The 22,404-nt window shown below is 46.8% G+C and overlaps 1 protein-coding gene across 4 annotated transcripts; it reads right to left on the reverse strand.

Moving 5' to 3' along the window:
- Nucleotides 1-3,736: 3,736 nt before the first annotated feature.
- On the reverse strand, nt 3,737-21,951 carry PAQR6 (progestin and adipoQ receptor family member 6). 4 transcript variants are annotated; one of them, XM_081175470.1, is made up of 8 exons: nt 21,704-21,951; nt 13,016-13,224; nt 11,819-11,946; nt 11,108-11,313; nt 10,850-10,976; nt 7,770-7,866; nt 7,072-7,216; nt 3,737-6,126 (listed from the first exon to the last, which is right to left on the reverse strand). In XM_081175470.1, the coding sequence occupies exons 2-8, from the start codon at nt 13,064-13,066 to the stop codon at nt 5,855-5,857; spliced, it is 1,026 nt and encodes a 341-aa protein (XP_081031596.1). In that variant the 5' UTR covers nt 13,067-13,224; nt 21,704-21,951; the 3' UTR covers nt 3,737-5,854. The 4 variants fall into 4 exon arrangements, with proteins under 4 accessions (XP_081031596.1, XP_081031597.1, XP_081031598.1 ...); XM_081175471.1 differs by lacking the exon at nt 21,704-21,951 and adding an exon at nt 21,455-21,576; XM_081175472.1 differs by lacking the exon at nt 21,704-21,951 and adding an exon at nt 20,172-20,655.
- Nucleotides 21,952-22,404: the final 453 nt, after the last annotated feature.

Consider the following 22,404-nt stretch of genomic DNA (forward strand, 5'->3'; position numbering starts at 1 on the left):
TGGGAGTTTTGAACATTGGAAGAGTTTAAATAGTCCCCACCTGTGACAGCTCAGACCTCTTGGTGCCCTTCAACACCTCAGTTTTTCAAACATGGTGTTAAAAGAAGGCCAAGAGCTCTGTGTCTGAGAATACAAGGTATAGTTGTATTTGAAAAAACCTCCTTGGTTTTCCGAGAACTAGACTGATTCAGGCAGATGTTCAGGGACACTATTAAAGCCTCCCCCCCTATTTTTTGCTGTACACACAGGTGTCACCGCTTGGAAATTGAGGTACATGCAGCACTGGTGGCAGAAGTGGGATCCGCAATGTTGGCATCAAACTGCCAGCTGACACCTCCCCCCCCCCCCACTATTTTAATTTGTATTTACCCTTTCTAGGGGAAAGCCAGTCTGTTAAAAAACCAAACCAGTTGTCATCTGTTTGTAATATCTGATTTACTTGTTTGTAGTATTATGCTCCATCTTGGAAGCACCTAAATATCTTAATCAAAGAACAGAACAGCAGACAAGCAGGGCATTGTTGGTTTCAGAGTTTATCGTTCTGTCATTCCAGTTTTGAATTAAAGCTGTTTTATTTCAAATACAGGTATTATTATTATTATTATTTAAAAAAACAAAACAGAAAACCAAGAGACAGCATCATTCAGTTAAGGTAGCAAAACATTTTATACAGCTTTTCCATAAAAAGTGGTTTCTCTTGGACAGGGAATAAATATGTAATTTTGGCATCTCTCGTTTCTGCGGAATTCAGGATTTTCCTAGCAGCAAGCACAGATTTGTTAAGGTTACGTGAACAAGGAGAGGTCAATAAAATATTTCAAAACACACTCAAAACACAGTAAAAGGCACATGTCAGCGAAGACTAAGGTTTCGGGACATCCCCTATCCTCAAAGGAAACATTTTTTTAAAAATTGCTATTTCTCCCCACCTCTCCTCTTTCATGACTGGCAGAATTTCTGTCTGCTGCATGCATCTAAGGCACAGGAACTTTGCCAGGAATAAGGGTGGCAACCCTCAGGCACTTTTCCCTTGCACAGGAGGCTGAAATCCAACAGGTGATGCACCTGGTGAATTTCTGTCCATTGCATGCATCTAAAGGCACAGGAATGGCAGCCCTCAGGCACAGTCTAGGAGCAGAAAAGAGCACCCAGATGAGTAATCTGAAGCCTCTTCAAGAACAAATAATATTAATTAAGCTTTCCCTCCCTACTTGCACTCTGCCCAGTACAACAGACCACCCCCTCCAAGGCAAACATATATGTGTTTTTAATGTTAATACAAAAAGAAGGTGGGGGACATTTAAATGTTAACCCACCAAAGCAGCAATGTCTATGAAAAGCTTTGTGAAAAACAGAAAGCAAGAACAATGACTAATATTGTAAACATAAACAGAACTGGTTTTTTTAAAAAAAGGGTGAGTGTGGCTGTCAAAAAGTAGAGCCCTTTTAGTCCAGTTGTTCCTGGGCCTCCCCCTCCTACTGAGACATTAACAGCGCAAAGCTCTGCATGTTTACTCAGAAGTAAGGCCCACTGACCTCAGCTCCCTAGTAAACAGTGTAGGCACAATCAGGCACCAGCAAAGCACTCTCTCTCACACAAAACAACCAGAAGAGTTGTAGAGTTAGAAGGGACCCCAAGAGTTATATAGTCCTCCCCCATGCCATTTTTATTTTGAATTACGTAGTGGCAGCACCTTTTCAGTGCTCAGGGCCTCTAAAGGTCTCAATCTGGTGCTCCTCGTAAGGGCTGGAGCCTGTTTCGATCATTCCTTAATGCAGGGCTTCAGCTTGCAATATTCAAGCAAGTAGTAACTGGACATCTCTGGGAAGCAGGGGCGGAGGAAGGGGGTAAGGTGGGGGCGGTATGCTGGGCGGCATTCACCACGGAGCCGGCAGCATGCCCAAGCAACGCATCTCTCCTAGGAGTGATGTGGTTGCTTGGGCACCTGCAGGCTCCGTGCTGCCCCAAATGGTCCGCCCGCTGCCTCTCCCCCAGCTGTAGGGCAGCTGAGTGGGAAGAGGCAGACAGACTCTGGAGGCCCCGCGGAGCGTCCTGCCCCGGCTCACCCCAGGCACCCGATTGGCTTGCTCTGCCGCTGCTGGGAAAGAGAGGTGACCAAGAGTAATCTGTTACTGGCCTTTTTTGTTTGCCATTGAACTTACAAGGGTTCAATGAACTTTCTTTCCGAGGTCCTAAAACCCAGAGGAGCGGGGTTGCGCTCTTATCTCTGTCTGATTTGGGTAGTTTGTTTTACAGAATAAAAGAGAAGGCCTCACTTATCACAATTAAGGAGTTGCTCTCTGCTTATCACTCAAGGAGGCACAGAGAGTTCTAGAATGAGATCTCTTCCTCTGCCTGGCTTCTCTCCCAACCACAGAACTGCTCCACACCATTAGCAGTGGCATTGCTGTTAAGGCAACATAAGAGCATAACAAGAGCTTGCTGGATCAGGCCCATCTAGCCATAGAATCATAGAATTGTAGAGTTGGAAGGGACCCCAAGGATCATCTAGTCCAGGCTCCTTCAGTGCAGTATCCTGTTCTCACAGTGGCCAACCAGATGCTTGTGGTGAAATTGGGAAGAAGGACCTGAACACAAAAGCAACTCTCTCTATTCCTGTGGCTTTCACCCCTGCCTGCTGCCATCCACAAAAACTGTGCTTGTTGAGTTTGCATGCTACCTACGGTAATTGTTAGTTAGCAGCAAAGTGGATAATGGAAGGCTTTGGACAATTTCTACCACTACCAGCCCAAAGCCACAAATGCTGATTCTGATCAATCTAGAAAATCCAGTTCACGGTCACTCAAGTTCAGCCTGCAAATGTCCATCGCCCAGGTTGGTTGAACTGGGTGTAATGCAAGGAACAAGCTAAGTGAAGACAGGGCCCCACTTTCCATATTGGATACCACAACTATTTGCTCCAACGCTAGATCCTTCTTAAAAACACCTCCAGGAAACCGTATTAAAACTCCATCTCCATCATCAGGACCCTCATGCCTCTCAGCCACCCCGGCTCTGATAATTAACAGTCAAACAATTAGCGCCATCAGCTAATGAGCCACTGGCCTTATCCAGGCTCCACCCTCTTCAAGAACACACTAAAAACAGCCTCAAACGCTCAAAAGTATATCACCCACTACATCCTTTGGACTTTCATTTTTCTGGGAACATCTGGACAGAATTTCCTATCAGGTTTGGGAATGTCCAGACACAATGTCCCACCAGGGTTGTGTTCCTTATAAGCTTGCTAGGACAGCTAAGGATCTGCAATTCTACATCCTCAGATTTGCAAGTCTGGGGTTTCCTTGGTTTGGATCTCATTCCTCGTACAAAATATGGGACATCTTGGGGTTTCTGTAGTGAAAGGAATGAGTTTGCAGAAACTAGTTTCCTTTAGTCGTCATCCTAGACCAGCCACAAGCTAAGCATTGTGGCCTTCAGATTCTGCTGGTCTTGGCAACATCTCCATCTTTCATCCCTACTGATGGGCAGCCTGGAAAGACAGGAACGGAAGTGAGTCTTGGCCGCATCCAGCTACCCATCTTGCCTCATGAATCAGATCCACGTCAACGCCACTCAGCCAAATGTTTCCTCAACTTGCGCTTAAAGATCTCTAGCGATGGAGAGACCACAATACTTTGAGTTCAGCAGTCTCCAACCTTCTCAGACCCAGAACCCATCTTTAGCCCAGACATACATTGGGAGACCCCACTTCTTAATTATTAGTATTTAAAAAATAATAATTGTATATTGCAGCTTTCCCCTCAATCTTCCGCCTGCTGACTGTTTTGGACTACAACTCCCATAAGCCCCTGCCAGCAACTGGTTATCACGATTGTGCTGCTGGTGCAACCCAACTAGGTCTGTAGGTCATCCCAACCCACTAGTTGCAAAACAGGCGTCTTAGACAATGGTTTCCAAAGTGGATGGTACACCCCCTTTGTGGGGGGTGGGGTAGGGGGATTACTTGGGGGGGGGCTAAGAAACAAGCATGTGGCAGAGGGTGCTGGAGGTGTAAATGACTATCAGACTGTGAAAAGCTGGTCTCACTGGAAATGTTTAGTTCGGGTTGCCAGTTATTTTAATATGGGTATAACTGTAAACTGTTTACTATTGTTGCTATTATTGTTATTATTGGTTTCTATTGATTTATTGGTTTGTTTGTTGCCTGTATAGTATATTCTGTTTGATTATATATGCTGTAAGCCGCCCAGAATGGCTGGGCGGGATATAAATTAAATGATGATGATGATGATGATGATTTTGTTGTTGTTGTTGTTGATTCAAATGAACTACGTAAATAGTTTCAATAGGATTTTGAATAAATACGCAATTAATAGCTGCTGCTTTGATTTTTATTGTGTTATGATCTTCCTTCGTGGGCTGTGCAAACTGTTCTTCTGAAGGATATTTTTAAGGGAGGGGGGCCCTCTGGGGATGAGTTTATAGAGCCAAGGGGGCATGGACCAAATATGTTTGGGAACCGCTGGCTTAATCCATCGCAGTTGTGCACCTTTATGGATCGTCCCAGCATCCAACCGTCTTTTGCAAGCTGAGCCCTTTCTTTGTCTAATCTTGTTTACAGGAGGCACAGAGAATTCTCATCCTGCTGTTGCTCTCCTTTCTTACAGCAAATGGATTTAGGCTGGGCCCTTCTTGCGTATCTCCTCTCTCTTGACAGGGCTTTCCCAGAGGAACTTCCCAATAATTGGTTAACAATTAATGAGTGCAACTTGGGGTGGGGAGAGATGCCTTTCGGGTTTTCGTGCAATCCAAAAGAAAGGCACACACGCTTAGTTCTCTTGTGGGCGGTGCAATTCTCTTGCGCCAAGTGTGGAGAGAGTCCTCTCTTTCTGGGGTTTTGGCCCACAGAGGATGCCTCCACCCTCTTGTGTCACATGAGAATCACAGGATCGTAGAATCGGAAGGGACCTTCTCATCTAGTCCGTGTCCCTGCAACGCAGGAGCCACAGCTGGAGAATCTGAGGCAGAATGCAAGAAGTTTGAGGAAAGTCGCTCAAGAAAACTGGGTTGGCGGTAGATGAATAAAAAGGAGGGCCTTCCTCGTACGATTCAGGATTAATGGACGGAATTTGTTGCCCTAAGGTGTGGTGATAGTGTGGGCGGTTTAAAAGGGGGTGAGAGAAATGGATGCAGAGCAGGTCTAGGCTCCATGTTCTGAGGAAGCCTCCCTCAGAATACAGGGTGCCTTCACCCTCTCCCTGGAGGTATCTGCTTGCCATCGTTGGAGACAAGAGTTATGTAAAAACATCAGAGGAGGCCTGGAGCTGGATCAGGTTGAAGGCCCATTCTAGCCCAGCATCCTGTCCTCAAAATGGCCGACCAGATACCCACAACAGGAAGCCCATGAGCAGTACTCTCAGTGCAACAGCAACTCTCCTGAGGAGAACATCTGAAGAGAAAGGACGTGGTGCCCAGATATTTAGAATTTAGCACCCCTGGAAGCAGAGCTGAATGGAAAGTGGAAATCAGGCTCTGTGTAGGAGAGAGAGCCAGCAATGGCCGTCCCGGCAGAAACCCAAGTTCACTTCTCTGCCATACTGTGGGGGGAGGCATTCAGTTGTGGGACTCCACGCTGCACACCCACGAACAGTTGAGTCCCAACCAAATGTTTAAAGTGCTCAAACTTAGAAGGAACATTCAAAAGGGTCCCCCCCCCCCTTCTGACGCAGGCGCCACATTCCTCTGGAACACAGAACACTGAGGTATAAAGTGCGACAGTGGAGAAAACGCTCACCCCAGGGGCTCCCAAAGGAGTTGCCACCCGAGGGAGGTGGAACGAAGGTCCCTCAGAGAAACCAAAGCCACAGAGCACCGCCAGAGAGGGCTCCATCACTGCTCCTTGGGCCGCTCCACCTCGGGGACGTTGCTCTGCAGAATCAGTGTCGTGCCGGAGGACCGGAGCAGGGCCATGGTGAAGGCAGCCACGAGTGTGAGGTTGCCCAGTAGGGCAGCTCCAAGGATGGCAAAAGTCTGGGTGAAGGTGGCCGCCGGGGCGTGAGCGCTCAGCCAGGCCCGGCGTGAATGCAAGTCCCATAAAACAGATTCCAGTTGGAAATGGGTGCCCACGACAGCGCAGATGTGGAAGAGCTGGTGGCTGTGTCCTGTGGCGGGAGGAAGGGAGGTGGGAGAGAGAAGAGATGGGGCGATAAGAGAAGCTCAAGAGAGAGAAAATGGTTGTAACCTAATAATAATAATAATAATAATAATAATAATAATAATAATAATAATAATAATAATAATAATAATTTATTTATACCCTGCCCTTCCCAGCCAGAGCCGGGCTCAGGGCGGCTAACACCAATAAAATCATAATAGGGGAAAAAGAAAAAAATTAAAATGCAGGTTAAAATGCAGCCTCATTTTAAAAGAAGCCGGTAAATCAAGACCATAAGGGGAGAGAAACATAAGGGTCAGACTGAGTCCAAATCAAAGGTCAGGGGGAACAGCTCTGTCTTGCAGGCCCTGTGGAAAGATGTCAAGTCCCGCAGGCTCCTAGTCTCTTGTGACAGAGCGTTCCACCAAGTCGGGGCCAGTACTGAAAAGGCCCTGGCCCTAGTTGAGACCAATCTAACCACTTTACGACCTGGGACCTTCAAAATGTTGTCATTTGTGGACCTTAAGGTCCTCCGTGGGGAGGAAGAAGAAGAGCCGGGGCTGGATAAAGCCAGTGGCCCACCCAGTCTGTTCTCACAGTGGCCAGCCAGATGCCTTTATCAGTCAAGCCCAAGAGCCCTCTCTCCTCCTGTGGTTTCTGGCAAGTGGTATTCCGAAGCATCTCCTGCTTCTGACTTTGGACTTGATTAAGGTAAAGGTAAAGGACCCCTGGACAGTTATGTCCAGTCAAAGGTGACTATGGGGTTGCGGCGTTCATCTCGCTTTCAGGCCGAGGGAGCCAGCGTTTGTCCACAGACCGCAGTGGTACCTATTTATCTATTTGCACTGGTGTGCTTTCGAACTGCTAGGTTGGCAGGAGCTGGGACAGAGCAACCCCATTGCAGGGATTCAATTATCTCCACCCCGGCCCACCCCATCCCCCCTTCTCTTACCAATGTAATCGAAGCGCCCAGGGGCCAGGCGCTCCGGCAGGTGGGAAGCGAAGAGGAAGCCAGTGAGGGCTGCGAAAATAAGGTGGTAGAAGTAACCAGGGACGGAGTCATTCCAGGCACAGTCTTCGCCAAAGCAGAACAAGAGCTGAAAGGTAAGGAAGTGTCATGAGTCAGCCAGGAAGGGTGGCCCTGGAGGGGAGGAACAGCGACTCCATGCCGAAGGGCGCAGCCACCTGCTTCCTGTGGCACCATGAGGAGAGGAAAGAAATGAAGGCAGGAATTTGCATCTGCATGGCACAGCAAGACTTGGGTGTGGGGAGGCTCACCCCAAAAACTATCAGGACTAATCTGGATTATTGGTATGCAATTGCAAAGGTAGGGGAAACTGCACATTCAGTCCTTAGAAGCCAAAGTGAAAAAATATATGAAAGCAAGAACAGCCCTGCAGGATTAGGCCAATGGCCCATCTAGTCCAGCATCCTGTTCTCACAGTGGCCAACCAGGGAACCCAGCAAACAGGAGCTGAGCATAAGAGCCACACTCTCCCCTCCTGCGGTTCCAGCATCTGCTGTTCAGGTGCAGTGTTGCCTCTGACTGGGAGGGCAGAGCCTAGCCCTTGTGGTTAGCAGCCATTGACAACCCTCTCCTAGCAGAGCCCCCCCCCCCCCGTGGCTACATTGCCCCCACCGTCATCCTACCCTGTAGAACAATGGAATGTTGTCGAAGAGGAAAGGGTAAGCGAAGGCTGTAGTCCTCAAGATCTTGCACAAAGAAGGACACTCCAGTTCCAGGAATCTAGACCAGGAGACCAAAGGGGGGGGGGGAGTTCCAATTAAAAGGTGGTGAAAACAGCCTATGAAGGAAAAAAGTCAGGGTAGGGTGGAGTAACAGTTCTGGCGTTTCCCTCACTGTGAAAAGCCAAGTTACAGGGAACCAGGCAGAGGGCCTTCTCGGTAGTGGCACCCACCCTGTGGAACACCCTCCCACCTGATGTCGAAGAGAAGAACAACTACCAGACTTTTAGAAGAGATCTGAAGGCAGCCCTGTTTAGGGAAGCTTTTAATGTTTAACAGACCTCTGTATTTTAATATTTTGTTGGAAGCCTCCCAGAGTGGCTGGGGAAACCCAGCCAGATGGCGGGGTATAATAATAATAATAATAATAATAATAATAATAATAATAATAATAATAATTATTATTATTATTATTATTATCAGTTTTGAATCTCTGGCTTGAAACGGAGCATCTAGATTGGGCTTTTAAACAGCCCCCTGGCACTTCATCTACAACAACCTTGTAAGAGGGCAGCTGCCCAGTTGGCACTGGCCTCGTGATGGGGGACTTTTCAGTGGTAGTTCCCCCAGCGACGTAGCTAGCTGCTCGGGCGCCCCCCCCCCATGGGGTGGGGCAAACCAGGGCACAGCATGCTGTGCGGAGCCTCCACAGGACGCAAGTCCCATGCTGCTGTTTTGGTCAGTGTGGAGCCTGCAGGCGCCCAAGCCACTGTGCCCACCTGCCCCCCCCCCGTTACCCGTCTGAGTTCCCCAGGTGCGGAATGTCCTTCCCAGCACGATGTGTCTGTCTCCATCACTCAGTGTGGTGTAGTTGCTGGAGTGTTGGACCAGGATCTGGGAAACCAGGGTTCGAATCCCCCACTCCGCTATAAAGTTAATTGAGTGGTCTTGGGACAGTCACTAACTCTCAGCCTAGCTTACCTCACAGGGTAGTTGTTGTGGAGATTAAATGAGAGGGAGAACCATGAAAGCCACCTTGAGCTCCGTGGGGAAAAAGGTGGGTGGGAGGGAGGGAGGGAGGGAGGGAAATAAATGAATGAATGAATGAATGAATGAATGAATAAATGTATGTATGTATGTATGTATGTATGTATGTATGTTATGTACTGAGTTGAATAGGATCCAAAATGCAGCAGTCTGATTTGTCCTAGAACAATAGGATCCAAAATGCAACAGTCTGATTGGTCCTAGAACAATGCAGCAGTATGATTGGTCCTCAGGAGCCACCCAATCCAGCTCCAGGTGGAAGTGAACCCACAACCTGATTAGCCTACAGGAGAATCCCGGAATTAGCCAATCACATGCAGCCCATTGTGTAAATAATGTATATAAAGCAGATATTGTGGGGGAACTTCCATTCCTCCTCACCACTATGAGCTGAATAAAGAGCATGAAATCCACTCTCAACTCAGAGTATATTTCAATAAATAAATAACATTAAAAGCTTCTCAAAACAGGAATGCCTTCAGAAACAATGAATGTATAAATATAACTTGCAAGAGGAATTTGAAAACATTCCTGTTTGCCTTGACACTTTGTGGCTGAAAGATACTGCTCCTAGCAATCTCAAGATCAGCAGGCAGAAGGATGTTTTCAAATGTAATTGCTTGTAATGGTTTCATATTGTAATTTCTTTAAGAACATCTTCATCTGTTTTAGAAAGCTTTGGCTTTGTTTTTTAAATTGTGTATCTGTTTGCTACCTGGGGCTCCTTGAGAGGTGTAATTTTATTATTATTATTATTATTATTATTATTATTATTATTATTATTATTAATAATCTACATTCTGAAGATAGGCATTGATTAAGAAAATGGAGGCCACGCAGCAAACTCAGGGCCAGGACAACTTAGGCTGCCACTTAACCTAAAAGTAAACCCCACTGAAGTCAATGGGGCTCACTTCTGAGCAGACGTGTGTAGGAGTCTTCTATAAACCTCAGTGCGTTTGCACAGGAGTAAGCTCTGGGAACTCTGCGGTCATAGAGCCATTGAATTGTAGATTTGGAAGAAACCCATGGTCATCCAGTCCAGCCCCCTGCAATTGTGTGAGCCAAAAGGCCCTCTTAGCCACAAACTCGCTGGAGGAATCCTAACCCCAGCACTTTCAGTCCTAGAACTCCACCCTCACCTGAAATCAGGGTGGATGGGTTGCACTTCTGCAGCTCAGATATGAGGCCAGGGACTTGTAATGTCCACCTTAATGGACCCTTGCCCCAGGACCCTTGCTCCAGGCTTCTTTCACCTGGTGATTTATTGTTTATTTATTTTGCATTCTTTCCTTCTTTTTTAACAGCAAAGGGACCCCCCCCCATCCCAGGTATATGGTTGGTGGTAGGATAGGACATCTCCATTTCCCCTTGTTCTCTTCTCATCCACCCCCACCTGGCACAAATCCCTCCTGTCATATAACCGGAAACTTCTGTGTTTTTAAATCTACATACAAAAGTATTTGGCCTTGAAGGTTACTTAATGATCTGGTGGCAGGACATCCTGCGAGGATGATTTAACAAAGTTCTTGGTTTGAGCTGAAGTGGTTTTGGGGAAAGAGTGACGCTTTTTGACTCATATTTGCTAGCAAACATCAACTGCTTAGTTTCACTCCCTGTTTGATTTTTGACAAGGTTCCGAATTATAGAAAGCGCTGGATCTGAAGCCATAGTTGGCCCACGGTTGCCTTGCTGGCAATAAGAGCTTTAAAATAAACTGAGCTCCAAAATGCAGCCTTTTTTGAAATCTGATATGCCACAACTTCACATCTGTGCAAGATACACTGTTTTTATTTCAGCTCTGACCTCGGCACGGCACAAAAGCCTTACCCAGTGCTTTTTTTCCTCTGGGGGCACCCAAGGCTATGAAATAACAGCACCTTCTCCCCACCCCCACAAATGTTTAAAGTGTGGCAATAACAGTACAAACTTCATGGTGAGGAACGGCTCCTTCTTTTTCCTTAAAAAAATAAAATAAAAGCACTGGCCTTACTTACCGGGAGTAACAAGACAGGCTGGTGCAGATAAAGGAATTCAGGGCCGCCAGGGGGACAAAGCAGTGGTGGAAAGGGCCATCTACCCAGACGTCAGGCATTGCGTAGGCTCCGTACGTGATAGCGCAGCCTATAATAAACAGAGAAGAAACTTGCGCAACCTCTGTTGGAAAATGCAAGACAGATTAAACGGAGTCCTAAATGCAGCACATAGTTAACCTACGGAACTCCCTCCCACCAGCAACTTGAAAGCTGCCTCACCCAAACTGTAGAGGCTGAGCGCTCCGTAGTCCAAGAAGTAGCAGATGTGCCTGGCATGGGTGGACATGGTGCTGAACGTGTGGGCACAGCTGGAGGTGAAGGGGTAGAGGCACACCAGCACCATGTAGGCCAGGAAAGGCCAGCTGTAGGTGTCACGCCAGAAGTCCAGGCTGTGGGAGAGCATCAGGAAGCGCCACAGAAAATACCTGCAAGGGGCAAAGGGCATCCAGGAGAAGGACAAGGGGACAGAGGTTCCCAACCCTTTTCAGCCCATAGTCCCCTTGGTTCCATAAACACGTCCCCAGTGACCTTATCTAAAAAGCATTGTTCAGAATAGTAGTTTGCCCAACCCAGTAAGGAAGGTAACAACACAATGAAATCCGAAACAGGAACAATTAAACTGCATCCTTCATTCAAAATCCAAGTGAAACTATTTAATCGGTTCAACAAAATTGATGAAGTTGATCCTGTGGTACCAGCTTTCCAAAGTCATTTACAGACCCTCCAAGCGTCCCTGTTTTCCAAGGACAGTCCTGGATTTACAAAAGCCATCCTGGTTTCTGATTCGATCCCGAATGTCCTGCTTTTCCTTAGGATGTCCCTATTTTCATCAGGGACCTATTTTCATTGGAAGGTATGGAGTTATGTGACCCGCAAGCCAAGGAGATAAGTAACTACACAGAACGCGGCTGAAAGACGCTGCAGACTTACCACGTCGGCAAAAAATGTGTCCAAATGTTGATGGTTTCGTTGTTCAGCTGAAAAGAGCTGAGGACGCAATCCAAGGCAGAGCTTTTGGGGTGACGGTAGCCAGAGATGATCCCATCTTCCCAGAAGATCTACAGGACAGGATTTGCCCAATGAGACACTTTTGAGTTGCCAAGACAGAAATTTAGCAGAAGTGAGGCCTGCATGAAAAGCTTTATTGAAGTGTCGCGTCACTACAACTCCACCTGCAGCAACAGACTCTCCTTAACTTTAGTTCTGTTAGTTCAGAGGTAGGGAACCTTTGGCCCTCCAGATGTTGCTGAACTACAACTCCCAATAGCCCTAGCAAGCATGGTCAGTGTGGAAGGGTGATGGGAGTTGTAGTTCAGCAGCATTTGGGAGGTCAAAGGTCACCAGGACCCCCTTTGGCACCCACAAAAGGTTTCAGTAGATATCCCCTCAAAAATCCACAACTGCTTCTGTTTGCTCAGCCTCTCCTGCATTGAACATGTCCCCCTATATAAGCTCACATTTCTTTGGGTGCCAAGAATGGATGCCCTCCCTCCCTTCCGTTCTGAACAGAGGAGAGGTACAAAGAGCTTGTCTCTAAGAGTGAAGGTGGCAGTGACTGCTGTAGGGGTCTTTCTCCCCGCTGACAGGAGGGCACAGCCACGCCATGTTGTGGTCCTCCTGCCTCTCTTTCTGCTCATTCAAATGTAGCAGCCATAATGCTACGGCCCCACGGCAGCCATTTTGTGTTATGCCACTCCTGCAGAGCAGCCATTTTGTGGCTGGCGCCCACGGCATACTCTCCAAATTCCTAATGGGCCCCACTGGCTCCAAAGACTCTCATTTTATATCTTCCCTATTTCACATTTTAACAAAACACCCCTGGCCAATAACGACCTTCTATCCCATTCCCAGAGTCTATAAGCAGAGAAACGATCCAAACAGGAGGCTTTCAACTTGTTAGGCTGCATTCACATGTAACGTGAAAATGCTTAGAGAGTTCATGCTCTTTTAAGCACGACTTGGAACAGCCAGCCTTCAAACAGAGGACCACCCTGTGGCAGAAATTCAACTGATGCAGTTTCCTTGACTGATTAGCCACCCTGGTGTGTTGATTTTAAGAGACCCTCCTGGACAGAACCATGCATAGTGGGGGGGAGATCGTAAACACTGGAAGAATAATTTACTCACACGAGGTACTTGGTGGACCCTGAAGATCTGAGGCAGCTTTATTGTAAGCATTTCCAGTCACAGCGCACGGGATTCTCTTGGAGATGTGTTTTTAAAGGCAACTCTGCTTGTGGGGAGAGATTTTGCCAAGTGGTCCTGGGCAGCTGCAGTCCACAACCCCCTTCCTCCAGGTAGCTCTGGAGATGGGGAAGGGGGTCAACATTTGTGTCCTAAAATGACAAAGGAAAAAGGAGGATGGGTCCGGGGGATATACGTACGTCCAGTAGCACCTTAGAGACCAACGAAGTTTGTTCTTGGTATAAGCTTTAGTGTGCATGCACACTTCTTCAGATACACAGAATCAATTTTCAACTGCGTCAGACCAACATGGCTACCTACCTGAATATATTTATACACAACAACTTTAACCTTCCCCAACATAAAAATAAAAAAGGCTCTTTTGAACCTTTGGACCTCCTCCCCTCCCTCCATGGGTTCCATTAAAAAAAATCTTTTTTCTTTTTTCTCCTGCATCTTTTACCATCATCCATCTATTATATAATCAGAGTTACCAAAATTCATTTCACATTACAAGTGTCATTGTATCCCTGCTAATGATTTTAACAGTCTACAGTGGTCTTTTAGGTATATTAAGAAGTTGTCGATAAATCAATAAATGAAACAAAATAAACCGACATCATAAAATGAATAAGCAGCCACAAATAAAACAGGGAGCAGAAGCAGAAATAGAATCATTAGAATCGTAGGGTTGGGAGGGACCCCCAAGGGTCATCCAATCCAACCCCCTGCAATGCACAGCTAAAGGATCCCTGACAGGTGGCCATCCACCCTCTGTTTAAAAACCTCCAATGAAGCAGAGTCCACCGCCTTCTGAGGGAGTCCCTTTCACTGGTGAACAGCTTATATAAAGTGCCGCCGCCATCAAGGGGCAGAGAATTGTGTCCAGACCTGTCAATCTGAATGCAAAAACAGCAGCAGCCTGATGCACCTCAGAATGGGGGGGGGGGTGATTCCAGAAGGCTGTGGGACCCCCTTCCCTTCCAGCTCCAGGGACTGCCAAACTCACTCTGCCAGGGGATCACCTAGAGGCCTTCCAGCTGTTCCTATTTTCTGGCAATTCAGCACCTGGGAGAGCTTCAAAAGCACTTCTTAGGCATTATCTTGCTGCAAGCTCTAAAACAGCCCAGTAAGGCAGGCCAGCAACACGACCCCCCAGCCAGCAAACGCCAGAAAGCCAAGCCCAGGGGAATAGTTGTTTACGAGGTCATGACGGAGACCAAGGGTTCTCTGAGGGTTTCCTGATTCACAGAACAGGAACACTGATATACCGGTATGTCTAGTTTAGAGATATTTTGGTCAGGGTTTGCTGCTGGGTGTGTCAGTCTTCGTCCCCCATTCAGCGCAATGGCCAGAAGCTTCTGAAGTGTGTGTTCATGTGTTAGGTCGCAGTGGCCCGCAAATGAGTCCTTAACTTATCATTTTCTAAGCTTCATAAAACTTTTCAAGTCACATTGGATCTGTTTCTCCTTTATTGTGCGACTTCTGGTAAAGACCCATTTTTCCTGCTGGGAAAACCTGCCAGAACAGCAATATCTTTGATTGTTTCCTGAAAGTGTGGGGTGCTGTTCCACAGGACAGGCGTAGCCACCCTAGAAGTTTGGAACTTGCAAGAGAGACTCTCTGGCAGACTGCAGTGATCTATTGTGTGCAGAAGGGGGTAGCATCCAAAATAGGGTTGTTGACAGGGGCAGGATGTCCTGGCCTGATCACACCAGCAACAAAACAGCTTCTGGTCCATTTCCAGGCCCAATTCTGTGTATGAGCTTCAATTTTTGACACCCTAACAGCATGGAATTGGTTGGTTTTACTGCTTTTATCTCTGCTGCGGCACAATTTAGACAGGAAATGCATTTATACCATATTGTGCTTTAAACTCTGTCATGTGTGTGCCCCCCTGGAGAAGCTCAGAGTTATGGGGAGGCGGAGAAATATTGGAAATAAATAACTGAAGCCAGATGCATCAAGAACACACCATAAAACCACAAGATGTGATAAAACAGAGACAGGCTCATCAGATGATTATTTAGTCATAGTACTTGAGTTGTTGCACAAAGGTCTCCTAGTGACTTACAGTGTGTTTAAAAACATGAACATCAATGCATTATAATCTGACACATTCACACATGCAGTTCAGAAAAATATATACAAAACATCACTCTTTTCATCTGCCATAGCAGCAGGAAGTTTTGGCCACCCACAAACAGCATAGGACACAGAGTCACAGCATACATTTAAATCCCAAATAATTATGGGAACTGAAGTTTGTTGAGGGTACTAAGAATTGTAGGTCTGTGAGGGGAACTACAGTTCCCAGGATTCTCTGGGGGGGGGGGAATCATGCACTTTCAACGTGTGGCTCTGCCTAAAAGCATCATCATTGGAGTCTACCAAAAATCTGGCGGGGGGTGGGGGGGGGAGAAAGTTTTTTTATCTGGCTCCGATAAAATGCCCAAGGCTTACCTTGCTAGCAGAGAGCAGGAAAAGTGTTCCTATTTTCCAGGGATGTCCCTGATTTAGAGAAGCCGTTCCAGTTTCTGACTGGATCCCAGAATGTCCTGCTTTTCCTTAGGACGTCCCTATTTTCATTAGAGACATGTTGGAGGGTATAGAGTTATCCAACCCCTGAGCCATCTGAAGGCAATCCTGTATAGGGAAGGTTTTTTTTTTTTTAAGGTTTAATGTTCTATTGTGTTTTTATATATTTTGGAAGCTGCCCAGATTGCTGGGGCAATCCAATAAGATGTGTGGGGTATAAATAGTAAAATTATCATTATGGAATGGGACGTCCCTATTTTCATCGGAGAAATGTTGGAGGGTTATGGGAGAGCATTCCACAGATGGGGAGGGGCCCCTGAAAAGGCCCTCTCCCTTGCCATCCCCTTCCAGGCCTCCCTCAAAGATTGGACCCAGTGATAAAACAGAAAAATCAGACAGAAAAACAATAGGCATCTGCTAAAACAAAAGCCTGCTAGATTTTTTTTTTAAAAAGCTTGTGCCAGCAAAGAACTGCAAGAGAAGAACGCAACCAACCTCATGAGGCAAGGAGTTCCACAGTTCTGGTCCATGTAAAGCGCTGACCATCTCTATTTTGACAATGGGGGGGGGGGGGAGAGAGGAGTGGGACACGGAGTTGTCCCCCAGTTCTCCCTCCAGAATCTTTTCCCTTTCAACCAAGGAGACCTTTCATTCACAGGGGTGGGGGAAGAAATCTCTCTCTCCCCCCCCATTTCCCCCCAAACTAGAAATCAAGTTCTCTTTTGTTCCTTCGCACAAGGCCACCATTGACAGCTGAAGGCCCTCTGAGTCACATGGTTGACCACAGAGGAGTCAAGGCAAAACGATGAAGGCTTTCGGCAGGGATGGAAATAAAAGATTAATTACTTCTTTGTAACCAACCCAGACAAAAAAGATTCTGAGGAAAAACCCGCCGGAAAGATGGGAGGGCACCCAAAGCTCAAAGGTCAGAAGAGGTTCCCTCCCCCACCATCTCATTATCCATTTTTCCAGTTTGGCAAAATGTTGCATCCAATAAAAATCACCAGTTGTGCTTCCCCGTCACCCCATCATCCCAAACACTCCTCCTCTTCTTCCACCCTGGCCCTGCCTCTCTCCCTTCCTGCTTTCTGTCCGGTGTGTGCCAACCAGCACTGGGCTCCCTTCTTGCTGAAAAAGACCCAAGCCAAGGCTGAATTCTTGGGAGATAAAATCACCCTTTCCATCGTTCTAGCAATGTTTTTTTGAAGCGCGGTCTCGAAGGCGTGGTGGGTTTGGGAGCTGGGAGCAGAAGGGAAAATGAACATAAAGAGATCCCTGCTGGATCAGGCCAGTGGCTCACCTAGTCCAGCATCCTGTTCTCACAGTGGCCAACTAGATGCCTGTCTAGCAGGATTTGGGCACAAGAGGACTTTCCTTTCCTGTGGTTTCCAGCAACTGGGATTCAGAAGCACTCCTGCCTCTGACTGTGGAGGACAGCCATGAATTTGTCCAGTCCTCTCTTAAAGCCATCCAAGCTGGTAGCTGTCGCTGCCTCCTGTGGCAGGGAGTTCCATAGTTTAACTATTTTCTCTGTTCTGAATCTTCCAATGTTCCAGTTCATTGGATTTCCACAAATTCTATTGTTATGAGAGAGGGAGAAAACCCTTTTTTCTATCCTCTTTCTCCATGCCAAGCATAATTCTATAAACTTCTACCATGTCACCTCCTGCTCGCCTTTTCTCTATACTACAAAGTCCCAAAGGCTGCAACTATTCCTCACAAGAAGGGAGTCGCTTCATCCCCTCAATCATTTTACTTGGCCATTTCTGAACCTTCTTCCAACTCTACAAGATCCTTTTTGAGGTGAGGAGGCCAGAACTGCGCACAATATTCCAAATGCGGTCACACCATAGATTTCTATAACGGCATTATGATACTGGCAAATTTTGCTTTCAATTCCTTTTCTAATGATCCCTAGCATGGAATCTGTCTTTTCTACAACCGCGGCACATTGGGTCAACATCTTCACTGAGCTGTCCACTATGACCCCTAGGTCTCGTTCCTGGTCAGTCCCCACCAGTTTAGATCTCATGAGTGCATATTTGAAATTAAGATTATGATTTTTGCCACAACATGCATCACTTCACAGCGAACATCATTTACCATTCACCCACTTTGGGGAGGTCCTTTTGGAGCTCTTTGCTGTGGGATATTGCAGTCAAATATAACTAGAAAGCTTAGAGCTAGTTAACGCATGAAGGGGTTAAGACCATGGAACTGTATTCCTAGACTCAGGTCATACCGCTTCACCTCCATTGAAGAAGGAAGTGAAGCTTCCTTTGTTTACTCTCTTGTACTATGTGAAGCTCACCAGGCAACGTGTATGAGCTTGACCGCTTCAAGCCCAGACCACATGCTCAGAAGTACCGTATTTTTTGGTATTTTACAACCCAATAACTTTCTACCTGTGTTCTTATTGCTGCCGCATGGAATAGCGTATGAATGTGACCTTTGGAGTTTGTAAGTAAAGCATTTAAACTTACTAAATAGTTCAAAAGCAGCTGGAGACCCAAGTCTGGGAAACACTGGTTTAGGTAAAGCCCATCCAGACACGTAGAAGTGGCATGTGCTTTATTTCTGTTTACCTACTGTTGATTCGCCCCGCTTCACAAACCAGAAGTATATAAATTTTGTTAAATAAATAGTCCCCACTAGTAGTGCTCAAGGCCTGAGACCCCTCCCCACACATCCCATCCAGTGGAGCCATGCACTTAAAGAACCCCAACAAAATTATCCCCAAGCCCTAACACCCCTGTGGAAAACAGCAGTTGCTTTGAAACCCAACAATGAGCTTCATTTTTCTCCTGGATTTACCCAATACATGCATCTGCCACAGGCAAGGTTTTAAGGAGGTATTTGGCAATTAAAAAACAAACAAACCTTGAAAAATATAATAAAGCCGGCTTTCTCAGGCAGCAAAAGCTTTTTTAGCGCTTAAGAGATTTTCCATATTCGAAAGCACTTAGCAGACATTAGCTAATTGAAGCCACCCGCTTTCCTTTGAAGAACAAAACAAATCCCCTTCCTCCAAGGTAATCATTGCAAATGATGCTGTGGGCTCCAAATTCTGCATTGGTAAGAAGGGCCTGCTGGATCAGGCCAATGGCCCAGCTATTGCAGCATCCTTTTCTCACAGCAGCTAACAAGATGCTTGTAGGAAACTCGCAAGCAGGACCCAGGCGCAAGAGTCCTCTCCCCTCCTGCAGCTCCCAGGCTTCAAGAAGCATTTCTGCCTCCAACTGTGGAGGCAGCCATTGATAGCCCTCTCCAGTGCTTTATTCCCCTTAAAAAATGTTTAGGGGTACTCTCATTTTGACTAAAGAAAATCACCATTTTATAGTTCAAATTGGGAAAAATAAATACAGTGGTACCTCTGGTTACAAACCATATTTGTTCCGGACGTCCATTCTTAACCTGAAACCGTTCTTAACCTAAGGCACCACTTTAGCTAATGGGGCCTCCCGCTGCCACCACACAATTTCTCTTCTCATCCTGAAGCAAAGTTCTTAACCTGAGGTACTATTTCTTGGTTAGCGGAGTCTGTAACCTGAAGTATCTGTAACCCGAGGTACCACCTGTACCGTCATTTAAACAGAAACATAAGATAGTTGGTTAGAGCATTGTGTTGATAATGCCAAGGTTGCAAGGTTGGATAAAATTGGATGTCATTTTGAATCAAGATGGCAGAGGAAGCTATTTGGTTTCTTAGAATTCCACTGGGTATGAGGCTTCGTGTGTGTGTGTTAGATGCAAATTTAGAAGTAATTACAGTGGTACCTTGGGTTAAGAACTTAATTCGTTCTGGAGGTCCGTTCTTAACCTGAAACTGTTCTTAACCTGAGGTACCACTTTAGCTAATGGGGCCTCCCGCTGCCGCCACACGATTTCTGTTCTCATCCTGAGGTAAAGTTCTTAACCCAAGGTACTGCTTCCAGGTTAGCGGAGTCTGTAACCCGAAGTGTTTGTAACCCAAGGTACCACTGTACAGTAAATGGACAAAAGTACAAAGATTCATAAAACGTTTAGGGGTGTGCGTACCCCTGCACACCCCCAGGAACAAAAGCACTGGCCCTCTCCTCCACAAATGTGTCTAATCCTCTCCTAAAGCCACCTAGGACCCCCCCCCCACTCCCAGGTTTCAATCATCCAAGGGTCATTTAAATCCAACCCCCTGCGCAAATCTGCTTTTATAGCTGTCACAAATTCCATGTTCTCATGTCATACATGTCATACAAACACACATGGGTATATGAAATACCCGGTGATCCTCAACAGCTGGTCCACAGCCCTAGATCCCCAAGCCTCCCAGCTTCTCCTAGGAATCGCTGACGCTGCTAGCTGGCATTTGGGTGGGAGACACAAGGACCTCTTTTTCAATGGTAAAGGCAAGTCAACAGTTTTGCTTACCACACTGCTTTTCATTCCTGCCATGCTGAGCTGGAAGCAAGTCGTCCTCCCACCCCAAGTTTCTAGTCCATGTTGAGGAAAGACAAAGGAAGCCTAATAGCTGCGCAGAACAGAACACAAACATCCAACGTGGATATTTCCCTCAGATGCTTACCTTGAGCTGACCCCAAGTCCCCCCTGAGTGATGGCACTGGCATTCTCCATACACACTGGCTTCTCATGCCTAGAAAATCTGATTTTTGACTCCAACCCTCACTTTCCTCTTCTTTATGAGATAAGGAGTGAAGGCTGGTTCTGGCAGTTCCCAAGCAGGGCATAGGGATGACGTACCACCCCTTATCATTTGTCCTCAGCATCTGGCCTTCAGGGCTGAACATGGAGATTCCATTTCCCTATCATTCATTTTTATTGCCTTTGTAGCCCGTATTTTTCTCCCCTTTCTCAATTTAATCCCCACAACAACCCTGCAAGGTGAGGCTGAGAGGAATAGTGGCTGGTCCATGGTCGCCCATTGAGCTTTGTGGCTGAGTGGGGATTTGAACCCAGGTCTTCCAAGTCCTAGTCACTTCTCCACTCCTGGCTCTCGTAGGTGATAACTATGAACAGTTATCTGCTCCCCCGTGAGTTGTCCAACCCCCCACTTTAAAAAAAAACCCACTGCTATCATCACATTTAACTATGCAGTTGTCTGAAATTGTGGATCAGTCACATAGATCAATCACACCATTGATTTATAAATTTCTTTCATGCCGGCCACTCCTCCACCCCCAGTTATCTTTCTCCCCCCCCAATCTAAAAAGCCCCCAATAGCCTTAGACTCTCCACACAGGGGAACTGCTCAAACCCCATCCCATCTGATGGGATGACCAGAACAACACACACTAGTTTTGAAATTTTAATGCTAGAGGAATCACATCAGGGACTCACAGCTAATGGACCAAAAAAGCTCGGAGAAATCCAAATTCGGTACCAGCAGTCAAAAGGGGCACAGTTAAGTCCTATATCTAATTCCATTGGTCCACCTAAAAGGGATACTGAAAGCTTAGCAGCTGTGGGTAAGACATTCTGGGGATGTAGGTTCCCTCTCTCCTGAGCTGGGCACAGCTGCACTGATTTGTAGAGAAAAAATCCCAATCTCCCTCTCCTCCCCAAAAGTTGCACTGTCTTCAAATTTAAGCCCATTTTAGAGCTGGGTAAACTGAGGCTCTCTGCTAAGGAATGGACGCAGGACCAGGCTGGTGCAGAGCAGCTGGCTTGATCCTCCTCCTTTTTCTCAACTCTGCCTGCTAAAGTCCTGCTTCTTGCGATAATGGCTGGCTACGCCAGGACCTTAAGGCCAGAATCATAGAACTGTAGAGAAGAAAAGGACCCCAGGGGTCATCTAGCCCAACCCGCTGCAATCACAGCTAATAAATCCCTGATAGACAGCCATCCAACCTCAGGCTGAGATCCACTGGGTCCAGAGTGCCAAGGCTGTGAGGACCAGGCACATCGATGCGCCCGGAAAGATTTTCAGCTGCATCCTGAAAAACTTTTGACCAAGGCAAGCTCAAAAGTTAGTTGTTGTTTTTTAAAATAACTCAACAGCTGGCACAGCAGGAAGGAAGGAAGGAAACCACCGCCCAGGCGAGAAGAATGAAAGGCAGGCAAGGAGGCCGAGGAGGCTGCCAGCTTGCAAGCAGTTACCTGCTCCAGAGAGGACGGACCCTGCGGGGCAGACCCCCCAATGAACCGCTACCAGCACTCCATCTTGTCCGAGTTGCGGGGCCTGCAGCAAGCTCAGTGTGTTTCTGTTTTCCCCCCTTAGTTTTTACTCCCCCCGCCCTCTTCTTCCCTAAGCTACATTCCTTGCCAGTTCTGGTGGCGGAGTGCCAGGCCGCCCTCCCCGTTGGCTGGAGTTTATGGGCGGAAGGGGAAGAAATGGGCCTCTCTCTCTTCGCAGAAGCCACCACCATCAGGAGCCAGAAATGCAATAAAAGAGCCCTCATTATTCCTCCCTCCTAAAAGGCAGAAACCTAACGTGTCTTTTTAAACAGGGGATCTGCAGCTGGAGTGTGGAGGGGGGGGGGGGAGATGTGAGCCACAGCAGGTTCCTTGAGGACATTCGTTTTTGGGGTTAGGTTGTGGGGGGAGCACATTTTGGGGGGTCCCAGAGTTACACAGCCAGGTGTCAAGCTGAGAGCCTTTTGCACTTTCTGAAGTGACCCAAAATTTCCGCTTCCAGATTTTTGAATTTTGAGAGACAGTTTCCACTGAAATAAGGCGGGCGTTAACTGAGGACTGGAACTCTCCAATCCAAAATGTCTCATATTATATAACTGAAATTGTAATTAAAAATACTGTAAACTATTATTGTTACTCCTAGCCAGTGCAGTGGGAGTACTGGG

Source organism: Podarcis bocagei (genome assembly GCF_964188305.1).
Source record: "Podarcis bocagei genome assembly, chromosome: 16".
NCBI classification, from domain to species: Eukaryota; Metazoa; Chordata; class Lepidosauria; order Squamata; family Lacertidae; genus Podarcis; species Podarcis bocagei.